The 21,410-nt window shown below is 39.0% G+C and overlaps 3 protein-coding genes across 7 annotated transcripts; 2 read left to right on the forward strand and 1 right to left on the reverse strand.

Moving 5' to 3' along the window:
• Nucleotides 1-487: 487 nt before the first annotated feature.
• LOC116849523 (laccase-1-like) lies at nucleotides 488-14,340 on the forward strand. Of its 5 annotated transcripts, XM_032826745.1 has the most exons (13): nucleotides 488-963; nucleotides 2,900-3,201; nucleotides 3,764-6,686; nucleotides 8,619-8,689; nucleotides 8,964-9,253; nucleotides 10,326-10,536; nucleotides 10,813-11,087; nucleotides 11,265-11,388; nucleotides 11,805-12,025; nucleotides 12,172-12,358; nucleotides 12,572-12,787; nucleotides 13,094-13,312; nucleotides 13,760-14,145. In XM_032826745.1, the coding sequence occupies exons 3-13, from the start codon at nucleotides 6,679-6,681 to the stop codon at nucleotides 14,143-14,145; spliced, it is 2,208 nt and encodes a 735-aa protein (XP_032682636.1). In that variant the 5' UTR covers nucleotides 488-963; nucleotides 2,900-3,201; nucleotides 3,764-6,678. The 5 variants fall into 5 exon arrangements, with proteins under 5 accessions (XP_032682636.1, XP_032682635.1, XP_032682632.1 ...); XM_032826741.1 differs by lacking the exon at nucleotides 3,764-6,686 and having other exon boundaries at nucleotides 489-963; nucleotides 13,760-14,340; XM_032826742.1 differs by lacking the exons at nucleotides 488-963; nucleotides 3,764-6,686 and adding an exon at nucleotides 1,016-1,368.
• A 39-nt stretch (nucleotides 14,341-14,379) lies between these two features.
• Nucleotides 14,380-18,158, forward strand: LOC116849525 (zinc finger protein 595-like). Its single transcript, XM_032826748.1, has 2 exons — nucleotides 14,380-16,254; nucleotides 17,051-18,158. The coding sequence occupies exons 1-2, from the start codon at nucleotides 16,138-16,140 to the stop codon at nucleotides 17,633-17,635; spliced, it is 702 nt and encodes a 233-aa protein (XP_032682639.1). The 5' UTR covers nucleotides 14,380-16,137; the 3' UTR covers nucleotides 17,636-18,158.
• On the reverse strand, nucleotides 16,746-21,204 carry LOC116849524 (BRISC and BRCA1-A complex member 1-like). Its single transcript, XM_032826747.1, has one exon. The coding sequence runs from the start codon at nucleotides 20,076-20,078 to the stop codon at nucleotides 19,101-19,103; it is 978 nt and encodes a 325-aa protein (XP_032682638.1). The 5' UTR covers nucleotides 20,079-21,204; the 3' UTR covers nucleotides 16,746-19,100.
• Between the last annotated feature and the right edge of the window lie 206 nt (nucleotides 21,205-21,410).

The raw sequence follows: 21,410 nt of genomic DNA on the forward strand, positions 1-21,410 counted from the left end.
GTTAAAGTGAGACAAGTATATTTTTTCTCGCTCTAAGGGTGCGTTTCCACTTAGCGCGTTACGCGCGCGTCGTCCTTCGCGGACCAATCAAATCGTCCCATTTTATTGCCAAACTTTACGACGAATAAAATGGAACGATTTGATTGGAAGGACGACGCGACGGGTGTTGCGCTAAGTGGAACTCACCCTAAGAAATTAACCAATCACAATTAATTATTCCTCTATAATTCCACTGTGATTGGTTAATTTCTTAAGGCTTAAAGCTTACTATACTTATTGTAGATCGGGACTTATAGAGTGCTTTTCAGCTACTTTACACTGTGTTACACAAAACCAGTTTATTGGTCTATCTATGTATTATCTTACAAGATATTTTAGATAACATATGGATAGATCAATAAACTGGTTTTGTGTAACACAGTGTAACGTACCTGTAACACAGGCACGTAGCTGGAAAGCAACCAGTGTTTCTATGTGCTGCGTTACAAAATTCTACTCGGTGGATAGGGTATATTTAATTGACCAATTATGATAAAGAAATCCTAATTATCTTTGTTTTTATTGGTCAATTAAATGCTACTCCACCCGTTGAGTAGAGTTTTCGAACGTAGCTATGGAGATGTTGCCTGGCACGCTGCAGCGGAAACCGACGAAATTAATCCGACAAGATGACATTATCAAAAACAAATCGCGACGCGGCAAAAACATATTTCACGAGTTGTCCTGTCGCGGGCTTCCAACCTCAAATTAAGCACCACGCAAACCTACTTGCGATGACTCAGCAACGAGACCTTTCATGAAGATTCAGCAAAACAGTGAACAGATCTCATTCTCGAGATCTTCAAGCGTCAGCAACGCAAACGCGAAACAGTCTTTTCAAGAAAAAAAGAGCACCTGATCACCGCAGCCAATACGTAGATAAGTTGCCTAATATACGATGGAATACTACATATTTTCATACATGTAAGTTTCATTCGTAAACTCCGTGATTTTCTCTATTGAAGATGCATCGGCGTTATACTGATATAAAGAACATAAACAAAGTCATATTCGTAAATTAGATCCTTATAGAAATTTAATACTATCAAAATAATAAATTGACCAATTATTTTTAATAATTTTATTACTAGTTACTATAGTAACAGTAATCATTATGTCATAATCATTTATAACCATTTACGACCACGTTTACGCAATTATAAAATGGCCTCTATATCCATTGTCAAACATTGAGTAACTATTCTTCATATCATCTATATATTATACACTTCCAACACTAGCAAGATTACGATCCGTTGAGCTGTTGGCACGTGTAATATCAGATGGAGCACGCATCGTTATCGCAGCAGAAACACTCGTTAAAAACTCGTTTGTATTTATTCTCTCTTTTATATTACAAATTCGAAAAACTTGCGCTGTAACGCGCAAAATTAATCATCTAATAGAAATAACTTGGCAGAATGCGGTTGATGACTAAGCGCCGAAAGGACAATGCTCTCACGCATCCTTGTGCGTTATTGCGTGCGCGCAAACGTCATTTTCGTCATCGACGTGACGAGGAATTACCCGCATTTTGTCAAGGTGGATGTCATGTAACTTGTTCCTTAAAAGTGAGAACGTGAAAACTGTAAGCCCAGCTCTACAATAGTAAGCCTTCAACTTTATGCTGTAATATAATTTCTGGCAAAAAGAACTTTCCATGCTGCTGTAACAATTGGAATTTGGCCAATTTGCTTAAAACTTATAGGTTGGCTTCAGGCAGCAATAGAAAATATTTATAGTCGAAAATTAGATCAGTTTTGGGCTTACTACTAAAATTTGATATATAATGTATTCTTTGCTTGCTGTTTTTTTATCTCTTTTTTTATTCAAACCTTAAGCCAGAAAAGGACAAGAAATAGGAAACAAAGAGCACATTATAGATTAAACTTAGCCTTAAGCCAAAAAAAGATAGAAAACAAGAAACAGGAAATAAAAAATACATTGTAGAATAAAAAGCTAAGGACTTACTACACATTTTAAAAACTCGGACTAATGTCTCAGGTGAACTCGATGACTTTTCAAATAATGGAAATTATTCACATTTTCGCTCCTGTGTTGGGATTCTGGAACTTGTTATTGGAGTTAATGATAGTTTCGTTATCGTTGCGCTGCTTTTCTACGGTATAGAAAAGCTGCGCAACAATAACGAAACTGTCGTTAACTCCAATAACGAGTTACAGAATAGGGATACTGGGGAAGAGTTATATGATCGACCAAGATTCTTTCCGCTGCGAAAAAACGAACGTGTCACAACACGACAGCATGAGTATTTAAAAAAAGGACTCCCTATTTTTCCAGAACTTTTTCCAAACATCTTTATATAACCCGGACATTCATATTATATTTCAGAACGAGAGAACGAGAAGGAAACGTCGTCCTTGCGTGTGAATCTCGGAATCTGAACGATGGGGCAAAAATAACTTTTCTAGGAATGGAAATTTGAAACCTGTCATGTTTTTCCTTCTGAGTAAGATTACTTAATTAGCCAGAATCTTCTTAGTCACAGAAGAATGAAACAAAACGAGCCTGTCTCCGAGCCTGTCTCCAAGTCTGTCTCCGATAACACAAAAAGACGTCTTTTATCAAACGCACATGTCGACGACACGCTCGTTACGTCTTATACTTCTGTACGCATAATCTCCTATCCGATTGTATAACTTTTCCTCAAGAGCAAAAATGTAGAAAGTTTCAAGTTTTCACTCAGAAAGTTATTCTTGCTCCACTGGACAGACTTCAGGACTTACATGCATGGTAGGCACTTCTCTTTCTTTTTTGTCCCGGAGTATATCACGAGTGTTCGAGATACGTAAAGACATTTGGAAGGTCTGAAAAAATGAGGAGACAATGATTCTTCCAGATTCCGAATGTCTATATAGCCCGGAGACATCCGCATTATATTTTGCAACAAGAGGAAGAAAGAGAAATGTCTTCAGTGCGAAAAAGCCGCGAACGAGGATGGAGCAGGAAAAAAATAAAAGCGCGCCGAGCGAAAGCGACGATGTTTTTCCACGGCAAAAGGAAACTCATGTGGCAGCACTCGACTGACCCGCGTCCACATCTCTCATCGCTCTTAGAGCACCGTTCAACAACGGACGTCGCTCTGCCTCGTTCTCTCAGGGCCCGTCGTTTTGCGGCCATGGCCCATCGCGGATTCATTGCGTAAGGTCGCATTCATACTATGTGGATAATTTCGTCTCGCGTGGCATGGGTGTACTGCTCTCTCTCTCTTTCTCTCTCTCACGTTGATCAATTTGTCGTCATTCTTTACACGTTTATTACGCGCGACGACCTTCGCTAGCCGTTCCAAATTATGTAATATACATCAGTAACATCTTGCCTTGAGGCAATCCTGCGAATTTGAATGCGCCAGGCTCCGCTTTTTTCCATGACGAATTCAATCTCGAAGTTATGGTCTCTGCTGTTCTCGCGCATGTATACATGTCAGCTTTCTTTCTTCCCCTTCTTTTCTTTCGCGAATGTACACGATCGCGAGTCAAGGCAAAACTCTACGCTATTTCCTGCTAAAGATAATTATGAGATTGTTCATGCAAAATGATTGCACGATCGTGTCACTTCGTTGTGCCGTCACGACCTTAGACGTTTTGTTGCAATCGCGGTGGAAAACTGCAGAAACCATAATAGCAAAAATCGTGGAAGGCGGTTTACGTAAAAATACACGATAAAATACACGATCGATTAATATTAATATACCTGCTTTTAGGAAGAATGGATTAAGTGTTCGCGAAAATCGTAGACCGCGTCCCACACAAACCAGGAAGTCCATGTAGAACAATTATAGTTAAACGTCATCGACTGACGCGAGTCGGCGGCTACTGGTTACTCGCATCAAATCGCCCCGAAAAGCAGTGGGAATTCCCTTCTGAAACCTGTTTTGCGAGATTCTACAGCTTAAGTGCTAGTAAATTGATGCCCGCATACACAGATTAGTCAAGTTTTTTTTTGTTTTTCCTGTACTATATTTATGAGGAACAAAGATATTATTTTGATTCATGCGTAAAACGAAACAGCGCGTCTTTTCCTGTTTCAATTTCTAAATCGTCGATTTTGCGACGTTAAAACGCGGTAATTGTTATTTGACAATTACGTTATTATCATTATTGTTGTATATTTCTACTTTTCTGTCTTCATCTATTGTATGCTGAAAAAATACTCTCACGAGCACGTTAATTTTGTAGCATGCAAGCTTTAAAAGTAATGTCAAAGTGAAAATCACAACAAAATGGTCCCAATCACTGGAAATTTCTTTCTTTCGATATAAAATGATATTTAGTTAAGAAAAGCATGGATTTATAAAAAATGATCATTGTGGTCAGTTTATCTGGATTCCAAAAAGTTATGAAAGTGAAGATCCTGTCACCGTTTTCCATATATTTTTCTCTATATACTTTCCAATTTTCGTTCAAAAACTCCAAGAATACCTTATGACCACTTCTTGTGAGACGAATTTTAATTAGGGTTGAAACGTTCCAACTAAGAACAACCTTTTGAGAACATTGTATGATAAAATAATAATAATGAATAATTTATACGCGCGAATATCCGTGCTTCTCGTGTTGACTCGAAAAAAGGACTTGATTATTCAAATCAATACGTTAATTACGCGACACGAAATGTTAATATAACTTCCTAAATTATATCACATTCTGATCTTATAACGATCAAGCAGTTTTAAAGACGTTTCTTCCGGTGCTGATTTTACTGATAAACACGGTAAGCACCATGCTGTACTTTCGTGTTATTAATGCGATAAGATACGGTTAAGTGACACTTTCGAGATGAAATTTCCCGTTAAAGTTGGAATTTGTCACTTCTTATCGTGTCATTGATAATGAATCTCACTTTCGTTAGATTGTATCTAGCACACTTCATTATTATTAGTATAATTAATTCAAAATCTTATTTTTAGTCAAAACTCGGAGAGAGATTCCCGCAGATGATAGATATAGACTCAAGGAAGCAGGAAGAAATATAGGAATGAGTGATGAGATTGATTTCCAATTCGGAAAATCGAGAATATAAACTCACGAGGCGAGTTTTTTTTAACGTAAAGTCGTCTTTACCGATTTATCGGTCTTCCTATATTTTTTCCGTGCGATTAATCTTGCGATCAAAAATTACTGTTTTTGTTCACAATTAAAGATCCTTTATCGATTACGCAAGCAAATCGTGCGTAAACGTACATTGTGCGAACAATATACACATGATTGAACTTCGTTTTCTTCGCGGCGCGAAACGATCAATTGGTGTTGTATAATTAACGATTTTGACGCGATGTGTTGAGCAATTGTGATATTGAGTAAACGAAAGTGCGTTTACATATGTACTGAAGTGAATAAATGCACATTCACGTCATTCGCTCGATCGGCTTCACCTCTCAGAGGAATTCATAACGACGCATGATTGTACTGTATTTAATTATTCAATTAAGACGTCTTGATGTCTTGCATCATAAAACTTCGCACGCGATGACGCTTGGATCCTAGGAAATCAGAGAAACTCGTATAATTGATTACATTTACAGATCGGGATTTATATTTATCGCACGTAATATGGGCAAAGCGCGTCATCGTGACGTGTGCAAAATACCGTAAAAGGAAATTTTTACGCGTAGGAAGTTTGCATTTTAATAAAATGAATATTAATTCCGAGCGCAGAATCGAATACTTTGTGGTGCAGTCAATAACTTCGCCATGGATCTAAACGTATTTACATGAAATTTATTTCAACTTTTATTTACAAATTAAAAAAAGTCGCCTGATTTTCGCGACGGACTTTCAATTGCGAAGATCAGAAGCAAAATCCGTCGAGTTCGCTGTTCGCGAGTGTACAGCTAAGTAACTTGTTTATCGCGCCCGGCTGGGTATTAAGTTCAATTACGACGAAGATAACTTTTATTACTTTTCGACTCCGCCGCTCGACGATAAAATTATATCAAATCGAGTCTTTTCTTCGCCACGCATGCCACGAAACCAACCTCCGCAGAAAGGAAAAAGAAACCCTTATTGAAGAGCCGCGACAACGCTTCTTCCTCGTTCTCATCAACGTCATTCTCTTTTTCTTCTTTTTCCTCTCGCGGATTTCGGCACAAGTCGACCAGTGTTTGAGGGGGAAATCCGGTGATATGAATTCCCGTGGGGAAAACTGCGGCATACGCGGGGGAAGGCGGCGAAAAGGACGGCCGTGATTCGCGCCATATCGCGGCGTGTCGTGTGTCATTCTCGTGTCTACCTGTTCTACCTGATGGTCTACGTGAGGACAAGTGAAGTAGCAGAACGCCCATCTCGCCGGCTATTCGTGGCTGCGGCGATTCAACAGGACTCCTGGATAGAGAGGGGCACGCCGGTTCCTCAATACCTCGTGATACATCACCACGACGCGGTCATTGCGTCTTGGACACCGGACGAGAAGTCTTCGGGGCGAGTAGCCAAATAGACTTGGCTTCCGGCGCTTGCACGCGAGAGGAGACGTCTGTCGCGTCTCAACTCTAAATCGTGAACGGAAAGTTCAACGCCGAGACGTATCGTTGACGACCATCGTCCGTGGATTAGCTAGACCTATCGATCTTCATCGTTCGACCTGGAGAATACCCTGCGAGGAATTGTTAAGCGTGTAAAAATGACGCGGTAAGTCACATGTACCCTCGTGGCTACACCGCTTGAACTTGTTTTGATATTTCACGCGTTATTCGACGAAATTTCAGAATTTATCGTTATTGCATATTATGTTATCATAGAAAGTTCCGTGCGAATAATATATATATTTACTTATTTTTTTTATATAATTTTACTGACATGAAGTCATAGATAATGCAATTAAAGTTTACACAACTCTTCGGCTATTATACGTACTTGTGCTATTAATTTATCAAAAATGATCTGGAATCTAAATATTTACTCATCTGTGTTGAATATCCTGTGCTTTCTAAGGGGCATTTCTAATAATTCATTAACGATACAAGAAATATAAGGAAAGAAATTGGATATTTTATAAGATAATTAAATATAATTGTGAGTTTTGAGAGTGAGTTTTATGAGTTTAAAGAGACATTTGTTTTACAACAACAATTTTAATATAAAATTGTTAAGATGAATTCCATTTGTTTCGTCATTTCGTCACTGATATTTTGTGCGACAATTCAAAGAAAACAGGTCATTAATATTAATTTAACAATATCATACTCGCACGCGCACGACAAAATAGAATTTATTATACCAATTAATTACGCGGCTAGACACATATAAATAATATAGGAACGTATTTCAAATTGAAACGGTGTTTAACGAGCGGGTCGTTGATATTTTTATAGTTAACGACGCGAGCACGCGTTTTATACGGGCTTTACTTTCGTAATACACTGCCGACTGTTGGATATTTCCGAACCGATTTCGCATTGCGGAGGAGAGATTGGAAAACAGTGCGCGAACACGTTAACATATTTTTCTGGTAATTATGAAAATGCGATTATTAGCTCAATTGCTGGTAACAGCTGCGTCTCCTGTCATGCCAATGAGTGCTCACGCGTGTCAGTCACGTCGAGTCGCGCAAACTTTGTAAAAAGTCACGATATGACACCTCGCGTATGTAATGTCGCGTCGTGTCGTAAAACGCAGCGAGAATGTCGACATTGCGGCACCGGCCTCTTCACGATTGCTCCGTGTGCCACTAAAAGAGTGTCCAACTGCAGACGGGTTTTACAACCGTTCACATATAGGCAAAATGAGGATTATTGCGATGATGTACAATATATAGTCAAGGCTGGTGCGATTAAGAAATCTGTAGTAAAAGTCCAGGACGTTCCAACGCGAACGCGCTTCCGAACTCTTTTGCTTTGGATTCTCACATGCGCTCGTCCGCGTAAACACCGACTGCTCTTCAGTGCAGTCTCTAACTCTATTTACACTCTTGTCTTTTTTGTTTTTTTTATTAACTCGTTAAACGACTCGTTAAGTTCCCCAGATAACACAAACTTTTAAGAGACAGGTAATTTGAAACAGGTAAAAGGACATTTAGACGTCTTTTAGGAGCTCGTGCTACCTGAATATCGTCTTTTAGACACGAAAATCCCATCTTAAGTCTCTTCCATTCTTTAATTATATATTTATCTATAATTATATATTTTTCCATTCTTTAATTATATATCTATAATTATATATATTTCATATATATTAGAAATTTATTTTTTTCATTTCAAATCGTTTATTGTTCCAAGGGAAGAGACCTCTCCTCCTGTTGAGTTCACTTCTCGCGAACGTATCTTTTGTAAAATTTCAAGATCACGTTGCACATGGAGAAGGCTTTCAATGGAACACGTGTATTATATAAGCCACCATCACACGCGTATGTACACACAATACCTTTTGAATATCTCAATTCGTGCTCACTTGTGTCTTCGAGCCGATCCCCCCATCCTCTCTGATGTGCATCCTTAACGTCGTTCCTCCTTATCTTCGCGAGATCTGCAGAACGTGATGTTGTATAACGAACTAAATTTACACGTGTTTAATGCGCACGTCTGATCTCCGTGTATGACTTATTGGATCGCTCTCTCGTTGCAGGCCGAGAACGACGATGATCTGGAACGTGCTGCTGGTTCTGCTTTATCTGTTCGCTCGTGAAAGTCGATCCGGTGAGTTGTGACGCCGCTCTCACGATTAATTCTTGCAATCAATTCTTGGATTCTGATCGATTGATCATAGGTGGATACGCAAAGTTTACAAAAAAAACGCACCAAAATAAAAAAAAAATTCCTGCGAATATTCTATTTCAAAATCCGTCTTGTCCCGCTTGAGTTTCTCTCGAAATTCAAATTTCAAGATTGCAAATATTCTTCGAGACTTTGCGTGTCCACAAAGCGCCGAATTTCAAGTTGAAAGCTCGAACGCAACGTTCCTCGGTTTCAGAAGCGGTGATAACGGCCCATGACGATATCGGGCTGACACCGATCGACCCGGAGATCGCCGACACCATCGACTGGAGTCGTCACGCGTGCAGACGAACGTGCAGGAATGATGCGTCGTCCCTAGATTGTTATTACACTTTCAAGCTGGAGTCTTACATGACTATGAGCAAGGCGTGCTATGACTGTCCCTTCAACATCACGGACTGCTTTCGACCTCATTGCATCCCGGCGGATGGTATCAGCCGGTCCGTCTTGGCTGTAAATCGCCAATTACCAGGCCCACCGATCGAGGTGCGATATTTCAATTTGCTGACAAGCCGCGCGATCGTTTCTGCCGGAATATATTTATGTAATTGTCGGTCTTATTGATCAGCCCTTTATTGATTTTAACGTGTTGAAAGATTTCTCATATCCATCGAATTGAATCAATAACAAAATTCTTACCAAATTCTGAGTAGCTGATAATTTTTACGATTGAATTAATAATCGATTTGATATTTCTACATTTGACGGGAACGCTCAATCAGGTATTCCCGTTTTCTCCTTAATATCCAAGTCGTTAATTTGCCACGAGTCGAAATTCAATAAAGGAATGACGAATCCTTCTTACATCAATCTGAAATCCCCACTGAAACAGGAAAGTCACGGCTCTGTTCACATTGTTACGCTAAAATTAGCAATAATTGCAGCCGCTTTACATCGCAATTGTGTAATGATATCAGGAACCGCGGGATTCACTCGCAGATCTATATCCGACACTACTAATAGGCATCATGTGTCTTCGCAGATATATCTAATGAGCATATGATTATGGGCGCGAAATCGTTCTGTTTGTTCATTCTTTCGTTCTCGATTCGTTTTTCACCTGCTCATTTCAACGTTCTTTTTCCTATTGTAGTACCATTACGGCTATTAGAATATCAATATCCGCGGCATGAGAGTCCAAGAATATACTATGATTAAGTAGCCATTAACTTGTCCCTCGTCGTAATGACGGGTATTTAACCAGAAAATAATGTGTCGCACAACCGTCACGATTCCAGCTTTAATTCCTTTAATCATAGCTCCATTTGTATCATAGCTCCATTTGTATCATAGCTCTAAATACGCAACCAACTTTAAAAATCGGAGATGTTCAACTGACAGTCGGCCTGTATCAATTAAAAAGGTAAAATATGCTGATAATGCACTGAAAGCTTATTTACTGCTCGGAAGACGTAAGTTGACTGTACTAGATTAACAAAAACTGAACGTCATCATAGGCGTATTATCGCGGTTGGTGATATTATGTGCGGATTATTTCGCTTCTGGATACAAATAGGTTAATTGACGAGATAGTTTGGTGGATTTGTTTTGATTGCAGGTATGCCAAGGCGACAAGATAATAGTAGACATGATCAACATGCTGCACTCCGGGAGCACCACGATGCATTGGCATGGCCAGCATCACATCGCCACACCGTACATGGACGGTGTACCTTACATATCGCAGTGCCCGATTCCACCCGGGTCGTCCTTCCGATATGAGTACATCGCCACCGAAGCCGGCACGCATTTCTGGCACTCTCACTTAGGTACATGACGAAATCGAACTTCGAACTTATTTTGTCGAATTGGACCTATTGTTATGCACTATGAAACTTATTCGATATTGAACGATAAATATCTGCTTTTTAATTATTAGATTGGTTGATAAATTAATTAGATTGAGACTTATTAAATCAGACCATGGATATTCGATAAAATCGTTCTGATTAATCTATAATTTATCCAATTATCATTTGATTTTTAAAGATCTTTCTCAGATAATAATTTGGAAGAAATGTTATCGTGTATTTTTTTGCTTGCAGGACTTCAAAGAGGCGACGGCGTGTTCGGGCCGTTGCTCGTCCGCGTACCACCCGCAAAGGATTGGCACAAGGATCTTTACGACTTCGACGAGTTTACTTTGGTGGTCGCCGATTGGATTCACGAACTGAGCGATAGCATGTTCTTGGCTCATCATCATTCGAACGGCACTAATAAAGCACCGAATCTTATAATAAACGGTCTGGGTCGTTACACAACCATAAAAGAAAATGAGACTCTTGCCAACATGCCTGTTTCGACGTTCGATGTGAAACCGGTAAGTTTCAATCGCGGGAGAGATCGCAGGATAGCGAAAGACCGGAAGCAAAACTCAAAGCATACTCGGTATCATCTAGTATCTTTCACGTATTGCAAAATGTATTGTTTTACGATTTTCTCAAATTTATGTTATCGAATTTTGCGATTTATGCGATTTTGCGATTTATGCTCGCAGAATTCCCGGTATAGATTCAGACTTATCAACGCGGAGTTCTTGAACTGCCCCATAGAAGTTTCAGTTGACAATCATACTTTGCTTGTAGTCAGCACGGATGGACGTGACATCGAACCGGTGCAAGGTACGAATTCATCTTTGCAAGTCGAAATCTTGCTCCTATTTACAACCTCAACTTTCCAACGTTTATAAATTGTGATAGATTTAATTAATGTGAAATTTGAGCTTCTATTTCTTATCTTAAATAAATCGTGAGTACACACAAGTAATATTGTACATCGTAAAATAAGTTAAATAAATCTCTCGCTAAAAGCTCCAAAAAAATTGAAAATTTTAACTTAAACAGAATTTAAGGCTTTTAGCAGAAAGTAAAATCTGCAGTCAAATTGATTGCATCAAAGTAGATAATAAATTACAAATATTGAAAAATCGAGGTCTAAAATAGGAAAAAAATCCTGACCTGGATTTAGATCGAAGAGGAAACGAAAAGCAGAGCACAAGTTTACAAGTACTGATCGATCTTCTTGTAAATGATCGCAGGCGAATCTCTGGTAAGCTACGCCGGCGAGAGGTTCGACTTTATCATTGAGACGAATCAGCCGGTGGACAATTATTGGATGCGATTCCGTGGACTGATGGACTGCGACAAGAGATTCCTAAGCGCGTACCAAGTCGGAATATTGCGCTACGAAGGAGCACCCAACGCGGATCCAGAAGTTGAGGTTTCGTACGATCGTGTACGAAATGATTCTTATGGATTGGTATGTATATTAGAATATTTTACTACGTTATATCATCGTATTCAACGCGCGGATCTCGATCTTCCACTCTATATTAAATAGTTACAGGATATTTAAAAAAAAATAAGATAATTTGGAAGAATTCTTTAATGTCATTTTAATTTCAGCAAATAAATGCTCTAAACGAAGGGACCGAGTCGAACAATAGCATCAGCATGCCATTATTGAATGCCATGGACCCTGATGACGAATCCAACACCAGAGAACCAGATTATCAATTTTACATATCGTACGACTTCTATGGGAAAGACAATCCGAGTTTTCATCGCAAGAACTTATATGGCTTTCACCAAGGTAAAACTCGAATTATTATTAGATTAGTGCAAATATAGCTTCACCATATTTGTTTAGCTTTGAGGTATTAATGATTTTTATAATTTTTAATGAGAATTTTTATGAATAAAATAAATAATTATGTTTCTATAAGTAAAATTCTATCTATGAATTGAAATTTGATTATTGTTTGATAAATTCCAATTAATTAATATTTTGATTGTGCATTTTCAGTAAGGGATCGGACTCAGCGATTGTTTACGCCGCAATTGAACCACATATCGATGAAACTACCCTCGTTCCCGCTGCTACCTGAGAGACATCTCGTTAAGCCGGATCAGTTTTGCAACTCTAGTACCGTCGAAGGATGCGAGAAAGACTTTTGTGCTTGCACTCACGTACTTCAAGTCAAAAAGAACAGTGTAGTGGAACTGGTTCTGGTAGACGAAGGTATAACCGATAATTATGTTTTTTACATGTCTCTCTTCTTGCCTCATCTATGATCGTACAGACTTCTCGTAATTATTACTCAATTACTATAATTATTCATCCCACATTATCGTTTATTTCTGAACGTGTTATACAGAATGAATCGCCAGAAACTGAATATTTTAAAAATCTCGAAAGTTCTTCGATAGTTCTATCTGTTCTGTTCTGTCTCTGGTAACTCGCAAGTTACCCTAATTATAATACTGTTACACAGCGAGACACGCTTCATTTCACACCGACGCTAACGAGCGCGATGATTGTCTACAGGTTTCACGTTCGACGCAAATCATCCGTTCCACCTTCACGGTTACCAGTTTCGCGTGGTGGCCATGGAAAAAGTCGGACAAAACATCACTGTCGCTGAAGTGAAGGAATTAGAGAGACAAGGCTTGATAAATAGGAAGCTCGAACGAGCACCTCTGAAAGACACAGTCACCGTACCCGACGGCGGATACACTATTGTGCGCTTTCTCGCAAATAATCCAGGTGATAATCCATTGTGGCACACATACACGCGCGCATATTATTAAAAAAAAATAGAAGCGAAGCAAATTAATTCGTCTGCAAATAATAGAGACGCTTTCTCTACAAATAGTGTATTCATAACACAACAAAAAACGTCGCGTGCGCAAAATACTATATTTTTATACAAATAATATATAACGTGAAAAATATGTTTCTTATTTTTCTTTTAAAGTAAAAAATATATGTAGCTTTGTAAATTTTCGCGAAATATGCATAACTCTAAAAAATGTTTCATATGCTGAAAAGTGATTCGTCGAGGATAAAGATGAGAAATAGACAGTGAAAGATAAGACTATCGATCATCATTTCCAAGTCGAGTCATTTTTTCTAAAGTATAATAATAAAAAAAATAAAAAATAAAAAAATCCAAAAGAAACTACGTCGATAATAATTGTATATGTTTCCCAGGGTATTGGCTGTTCCACTGTCACATTGAGTTTCACGCAGAGATCGGAATGTCGTTGATCTTCAAGGTAGGCGAGCATGAGGAGATGCCACCTGTGCCTTCGAACTTCCCGAAATGTGGTAACTGGATAATGACGCAGGATCACAGCAACATGAGTGATTCAATCGACAAAACCGTAAACGACACGGTTCCCGCAATGATCGAGACTGAGGAACCACCGACGAGTGTCAAAGTCGCGATATCGATAGATCACCTGTTGAAATTATTATCGCAACTTGTACGGGAACTGCGTCCTCAGTCCTCCTTGGCGAACAGATCGAGCATGACGCTGTTACCGGTCATTTTAGCTTGCCTCATTAGCTTCGTGTTCAGTCCATGTTCGTTATGAGACGCGAATCACGGAACCTAAATAACTCAAGTATAAGACATCCGATCAATGCAAAGGTTTCGCCTTTTTTTCTTTTAAAGTCTCGCGGCAAATGTGGGTATTAAAAAAAGAAACTCAAAGATTCCTGTCTGAAAAAATACGAAATTTAATTCCTTCTTGAAAATTGTTAATATCTTGAAATTGAATAATTCCGTCTTCAATCTTATATTTTATTTGACGAATACGCGCGACTCAGTAAACACCAACTATCTATAATTAACATCAACAATTACAATTTTTTACTTAATAATGTAAATGCAATATAACATATGTAACAGTTACATTGTTGAGTAAGAAATTAAAATATTGATATAATATTACTGTTAGTTAGTATTTATTGAGATTGAACTAATAGCACTGATCCGATATTAATGTTCACGTCGAAATTTATACTATATTTATTATTATATTTATATGATATCCGCGCATTGTAAATCTTTTGATTGTTGCACACACGTCGCCGTGTACAAACACGAAACTGACATATTTGAAGGCGTGCTCGACTGAAATTCCATGGGAATGTTTCTCGCGATGCGAGCTGCGAGAGGATGACCAAGTGACTTAATTACTGTGATATAGAAAGTACTTTGCAATCATTGTATAATAATCTAACTATCGGCTGCGGCGCGTCACAAAGTATCTCGCTTCGAAATCGGGGTTGCACCTGAGACTTTCTTCTTTCACTAAAGATTACTGACTTCCTCAGTCTGGACTCGACGTGTTGCAACGCCATTTATTCGATACAAGTCTTTATCGAGTCATCGATATAAGTCTTTTGTAGTTAATAAGGTGAGTAATGTCACAAATTCGCCGTGCGTTTTGCATCGAAGGAAAATTAACTCGGTATTCGGGTCGTCCGAAAAGTCAATTGTCGAAATACGATGCGGTAGAAGCGAGATATCTTGTAGATCGCCGCAGGAAATGCATCGCTGTGAATTTACATCACTGTGACTATATATTGTACATACTGTAGCATCCGATCTAACATAATAGATAATGATTGTGTTATCAGTCGAACGGATGTATCAAAATGTATGCAACGATATTTTTCTTTTTAGTCAATGTACATATGTATGCGTGTATATGAGTGTGTATGTGTGTATATAGTGTGTGTGTGTGTGTGTGTGTGTGTGTATGTGTTCGCGCGTATATATTTTAATCAAAGGATATCTTAAGCATACGGGGTGTTTCTCGCAAGCAGATGGACATCTCAACTTGAAATAAAAAAATACAAATTCACTGAGCTTACATTGTACATATTCAGTAATTGTCTCACGCTTCTTCGCAAATAAAAGAAGCGTGAAGTTCATTAGTAATTACTAGTATAGTTCGTCAAAATTACATCGATATCGGTCCCGACATCTTACAATGATACGTTACATTCAAATAAAACAGATATCTTCCCTGAAAAAAGATGTCCAATATATATTTTGTAATATAATCTATATAAAAATGTAAAGTGTATGTGTATTCGTAATCATTATCGTCGTTATATGAAGCATTTATTTATAAAACTCCACATATCGAAAAAAAAATCGCCGTTGATTCATCATGCTGAGACACGAATTTTCCTCGAGCAAAATTCAGCCGGACAATCCCGATCAGTATAATTCGATACCGTCTACAGTAATCGCCGGCGTTTCACACTCTTCGTTTATCTCTTCTGCAAATCGTTTATGCACATACGCGTATCATATGTCACATTTGTGTCTGTGTATGTGTATGTGTGCGTGCAGGCGATACTTCAATATACGAGCAATCGGGTATTCCCCGACACGACGCTCCCACTTCGCCATCACAAGGCGGTATCGTTTGGAAAAACCGTGGCCGGACGCATAGCAACGACGAACGATCGGTCTTTTCGGTCGGTCGCAATAATTTCGCGACTTCGTGGCCACTCGGTGAAAAAATATCACGTACATAATTATCGCGTGAACAATTACATTCAGAGACATGTCATGTCATGGTCAAGGACGCTGCCATTTCTGCTGCAAGAGGCACACCTTGCCGATCTTTGGCCACGACGAGGCGGCACACGCGTTTTTGCGAGATTCGAATTTCAAGTTTGTGGTATGTATCGTACGTAAGCGCAATTTTACACTCGTCATCAGCCGAGTTCGTCCACGTCCGCGTTCAGCTTGCGCGATTCATGAGTTGAATTCTATTCGTTTCCTGGACAGCGTATTCCTCTGAAAGACGTTTCAAGAAATTCAAGGCCCATAGTAATAATCATTACTTGAGGCTTGTCTTACATCAGATATTTAGATCTGAATTTAGGATTTTACTTGAAGCTAATATTTTATTTGGATTCATCATATCTATCTCTCAATTTAAATCTGAGTATCTTATCTAAAGAAAGTTCCAAGTAACAACTATTGATATAAGTCTATTAGGATCTAAAAACGTTCTACTCTTTTTAAATATGATATTTGAGGCTGTTGCGTTTATGGAAGTGTTTTCTCTTCAAAGAAGAGTTTTAGAAATTTGTGCTGTTCAGATTCGTCTTCCCCAGATCCAGATTCGGATCTTATCATCGTGACTACAAAAATTTACAGTGGAAATTGATCATGAAATAATCGTAACATTTATTGTATTATTTGTCGTAACACTTTACAAATAACTTGGGAATTGTGCCGTATAGTGTTGTGTATGTGTACAATGTATTTGTTTACTGTATATAGTTATCTTAACATTCCTATAAGCCATAAAAAATATCTTACACTACAGCAACAGTATTTGTAACGTCAGGTAATGAATCTAGAAAATTCCCTTGATGAAACGATCGAGGAACTCATACGCGTTCCTTTACACTTGATCATCTTTCCCACAGGGAGACGTTAAAGCTCGCTTCTGTTTTCATGTCTAGATTTTGAACACAGTTTGTTCTCCTTGCATCGTCAAGATCGAGAATTATTTCAAGAAGACCGGTCTGCGTTTGCCTATCGAGGGGGTAATCGCGAGGAAGGTTCACGCCAGCGAAGATCCGAACACGGAAGTGACCAACCGAGGTGTCTCCAGCGACAATTCGGCAATTGTCCAGGAGAAGACGTGTGTCCACGACGATTCGACGATAATTGGCGACGCAGAAAATCACCCCGGAGAAGCTTCCAGCGCGGTGCTCCAGCACAAGGCTGAAGTGAGCGAACAAGATGGAGACGTGGGTGACGACAGAGCGAGAAGACGACGGCGCCAATTGACATGCGAGTTCTGCTGCAAGGAGTTCAATCACGCAGGCGATCTCAACAAGCATCGGCGAACACACACCGGCGAACAGCCGTACACATGCGACAAGTGCTCGCAGAGATTCTCGTACGCGTCCAATCTCACGCGACATCGGCGAGTGCATTCCGGCGAGAGACCGTTCTCTTGTCGCATTTGCGGACGCAGCTTCGCGCGCAAGGACAAGTTCTCAGCACATTTGACGTCGGAGCAGTGTATTGTGCAGCTTTAAGAGCCGTTAGCGAGGGCGATATGGTGCGCGTGACACAGTGGACGATGTTACAATGTAATATAAGAGGAGGTGGAACAATGAACCGCGGCTTACAACTTTTACAAGTAGCACAAAATTATAAAAGAAGAAAAAAACACAGTTAAATACATGAAAAGGAAATGTTGATGTGTCAGTAAAATTAGAAATTTTTGAAACTTTTGAGACTCAGTTCGCTAAGAGACACAATGTGCTCAATTCGCTCGCTCGCAAGACTTATTCTACGAACCTGTGGCAGAAGACAATATTTTTATTTATTCCTCTCGATAGTTCAAACGGTAATGTATGACGACATGAATGGTAATTTTTCTATTAAGACATTAAAGCGAAATCGTAGGGCGATAATCAGCGTGTTGATCTTCCGTAAAAATCGAGTAAAGCCTGTATCAAAATAGATAATGAAAATTAGAGATTGCAATTTGCTTATATTCCACAGACAAAGCGGGTCACTGTCAAAAATGACCATATTAAATTGAATATCAAAAGATCAAGAGTGGTATGTTGACTTGACTAGTTAGGGAAAGACTTGCCAAGATCGAAATTAATTAATTTATCAAATCCCAAGCCGTATTAATAATTATTACTTGAAACCCAACCTCAAGTAAGAAATACTTTGATTTTAATTCAAACTTAGACTCATATTAATAATCATTATTTACAACTTATTATACATAAGATACTCAAATTTAAATTTAAAGATCTAAGTTTTTCATTTGAATTATTTAATAATTTATTAAATTTTTTAATAATTTATCTAATTTATTTAGTGATTATGTAGATGTCAAATGTGATGTTTGTAGTCGCGATTTAACTAAGAAACTTACGTCTAACTCACCTGAGGTAAGTTTTAAGTAACGACTTATTAATATAAACCTTAGATGTGAGTTCTCAGTTGCACTATTATATTTATTACTTAAAACGCGTCTCAAGTGAGATATTCGAATTTCAATTCAGATCCAAAGGAGAGCTTTTCAATTGAATCAATTACAAGTACAAATGTCATATAATTCAACTAAAAAATCTGAATCTGTCTTTAAAAGAAAATCCAAGTATCTTCCATATAACATAAGTTTTAGCCGATTATTGATACAGGCCCCAGTAATCTCAGTCTTCAATATCTAGTCTGACACAGACTAAGACCTGTATTAATAGTCGTCACCTGAAACTTGGTTCATATGAAGTACTCAGATTTGTATTCAGACTTAGATCTAAGTTGAATTAGAATGTGTGACCTTTAAATGTGTAACGTGCGCGATTTAATTGAAAAATTCTCATCTAACTTTGCATTGAAACCTGAGTATCATACTAGAGACGAGTTTCAATTAATAACTATTAATACAGGCCAGAGCAATACACGACGAAACATGGCTGAACCATCAGTCAGAGTGCCAAGAGTCCTACTAAAGAAGGAGACACCTTCTGACGACCACTAGACGTTGGTATGTGCCTCCTGAGCAGTCTGCGTGGAGTACAGCGTGTAACAAGCGTCGTTCTGCTGCGGTCGTTGTAGTGGGTGTGCCAACAGCTTGGCCATGTTGTTGTGTATGTTAGCGGCGTTGCGGCCGACCTCCAAGATGTACGAGAGGTTCGTCGTGTCCAACGTCGCGATCTCAGCGTAAACCTCCTCACACATGTTGTCTTCACCAGGTGGCTCGTGCACGAATAACACGTCCAGGAAGAAGTACGGGTTGTCCGTGAGATCGTACAAATACTTCTGGCCTTTATAAAACTTGGGAATCGAGTTGGAGCGGCCGTAGATGAGGATGACGCGCGACGAGAAGGTCGGCGCCAGCGCCTCCTGCTCCTTCGTCAACGGCATCGCGATCTTAGTGTAAATCGCCTCGAATAGCTGATCCAGGTCGTAGACACGCTGCTGCTCGTCTATCACGTCCTCGACGATGTTGTCCAGATGGCCTAGCACGCTCCTGGTGTCGTTGGTGTAGTCACAGAGCCAATGCATGCTCCGCGAGTCCACGCTCATCAGTGCGAATTCGTGGTTCATTTGGATGGTGGATTTTGCGTGGACGAAGCACTCGACCGCTCGTTTGATCATATAGAGCGGCGAATACATGGCACCTGTGCCGAGTTTGAAGGGAGTGCATTGCTGTTCCTTCACCGTGTCAATAACAATGAGGATCTTCTCAGGCAAGTTGAGCTCGGGTAAATTCCTCGTCGCGACGTTATAATCCACGGCGGTGCTGGTGGTGGTACCGGCGGCACAAGGAGTCTTTTTGTCGTCCGCCACGGGCGGGTGACACGGCGAGGCACCATTGTTGTTGCCTTTTCGCGAACTCCTGCAGGAGTTGCCGGGCTGTTGCACGCTGTGCGACGCTGGCTCGATCGTCGTGGCAGCCTGCAATTTCTCGGATATTACCTGAATCTCGTCGCTCGATTCTTTACCTGACATGCTTGAGTCTGTGCGCGACTATAACCTAACCTAACCTATACTCCAATTCCTAACCTATACCGTCAAGATGTCTTTTGTGAGTTTTCTCTTTCTTGTACGTACAAATCCCTTATCGGGAAACACAATGGCGTTTTCTCTTTCCTAGGTTTGTCACCTGTGGTAGTCTTCTGTGGGAACTTGAGAAACGCGCGGTAGCTGACGATAACCTTTACATTTTTGGGTCTAAATTAGGTTAGATCAATGTTTCAATCGGGACACGCAATGATTATCGACTAACACATATGCAGTAATTTTCCCTTCAAAGATATTTCTTGATAGAAACAAATAACACGAACGATAAGTAGATATCCTTTTGCTGAAGAACTGATTGAAGAACTTATTACCCCTTCGATATTTTCAAAGTCCAGAAGGCTAAATGTTTTAATTTGATTGCAAAGTGATTTTTAGCTCAATATTGGAATTACACTGCAATCTTGACAGATTACATAAAACTAGAAAAAGAGTACAATGTGCTAAATGGCCATAAATATCCTCGGAGAAGGCTAAAAACATTGTGACATATCACCAAATAAGAAAAAAAATAGTTGATTACGGATTGCGACTTTCGTAAGAATAATAGGAAATAATTAAGCAACAATTTACAGCCACGAGAGTCTTTAAAGAGTTTCTAGATATATTGTAGAATATAAAGTTTATTTATTTTTTACGATATGATATGAATATAAATTAAGATCCGTCAAATTTCTAATAAAGTTTGTCTAATAAAGCTGCACCGTGCAAACAAAAAATCAAGCACAACTGGCTTTTGCACATAAAAAATTATGAAGTTTTCTCTTTAAATTGCGTATTTGCAGATTGCAGTGTAATTTTTTTTTCACCAAGTTATTCAACGTTGAAACAAAATTGGCTAGATTTGATCACCTATAAAAGACAAACGAGTCGGCTTAACATTCGTCGGGATATGAATAGAAAATTTAAAATTTCTTTTTTAAAATATATTTATCGTATTTTGAGTAAAAATTAGCTTACAAAGTTAAAGCTTTACCGAAAGATAAATTTGAAAACTGCAGAGTCGCCGTTTCTCATTTATAAATTAGTCAGCTGATTAATACCTGTCTTTAATTTAACTAGCTAAGGCATTTTTTTATTTCGTGACCACGAAACTGTTTGGTTGGTTGGCCCACTTAACGCTCGCAACGTCTCGAAAAACAAAGGTTGCGTTCAGCAGAGAAAGCTGCTTTGCAACTGTGTAAAATTCGTGAATCTGATTGGAGTATGCTCTTAATTTTGGTTAAATCCAAGAGCATGTACCAATCAGATTCACGAATTTTA

Source organism: Odontomachus brunneus, unplaced genomic scaffold (genome assembly GCF_010583005.1).
Source record: "Odontomachus brunneus isolate Ranch 3 - 2012 unplaced genomic scaffold, Obru_v1 Obru_scaffold_118, whole genome shotgun sequence".
Lineage (NCBI taxonomy): Eukaryota > Metazoa > Arthropoda > Insecta > Hymenoptera > Formicidae > Odontomachus > Odontomachus brunneus.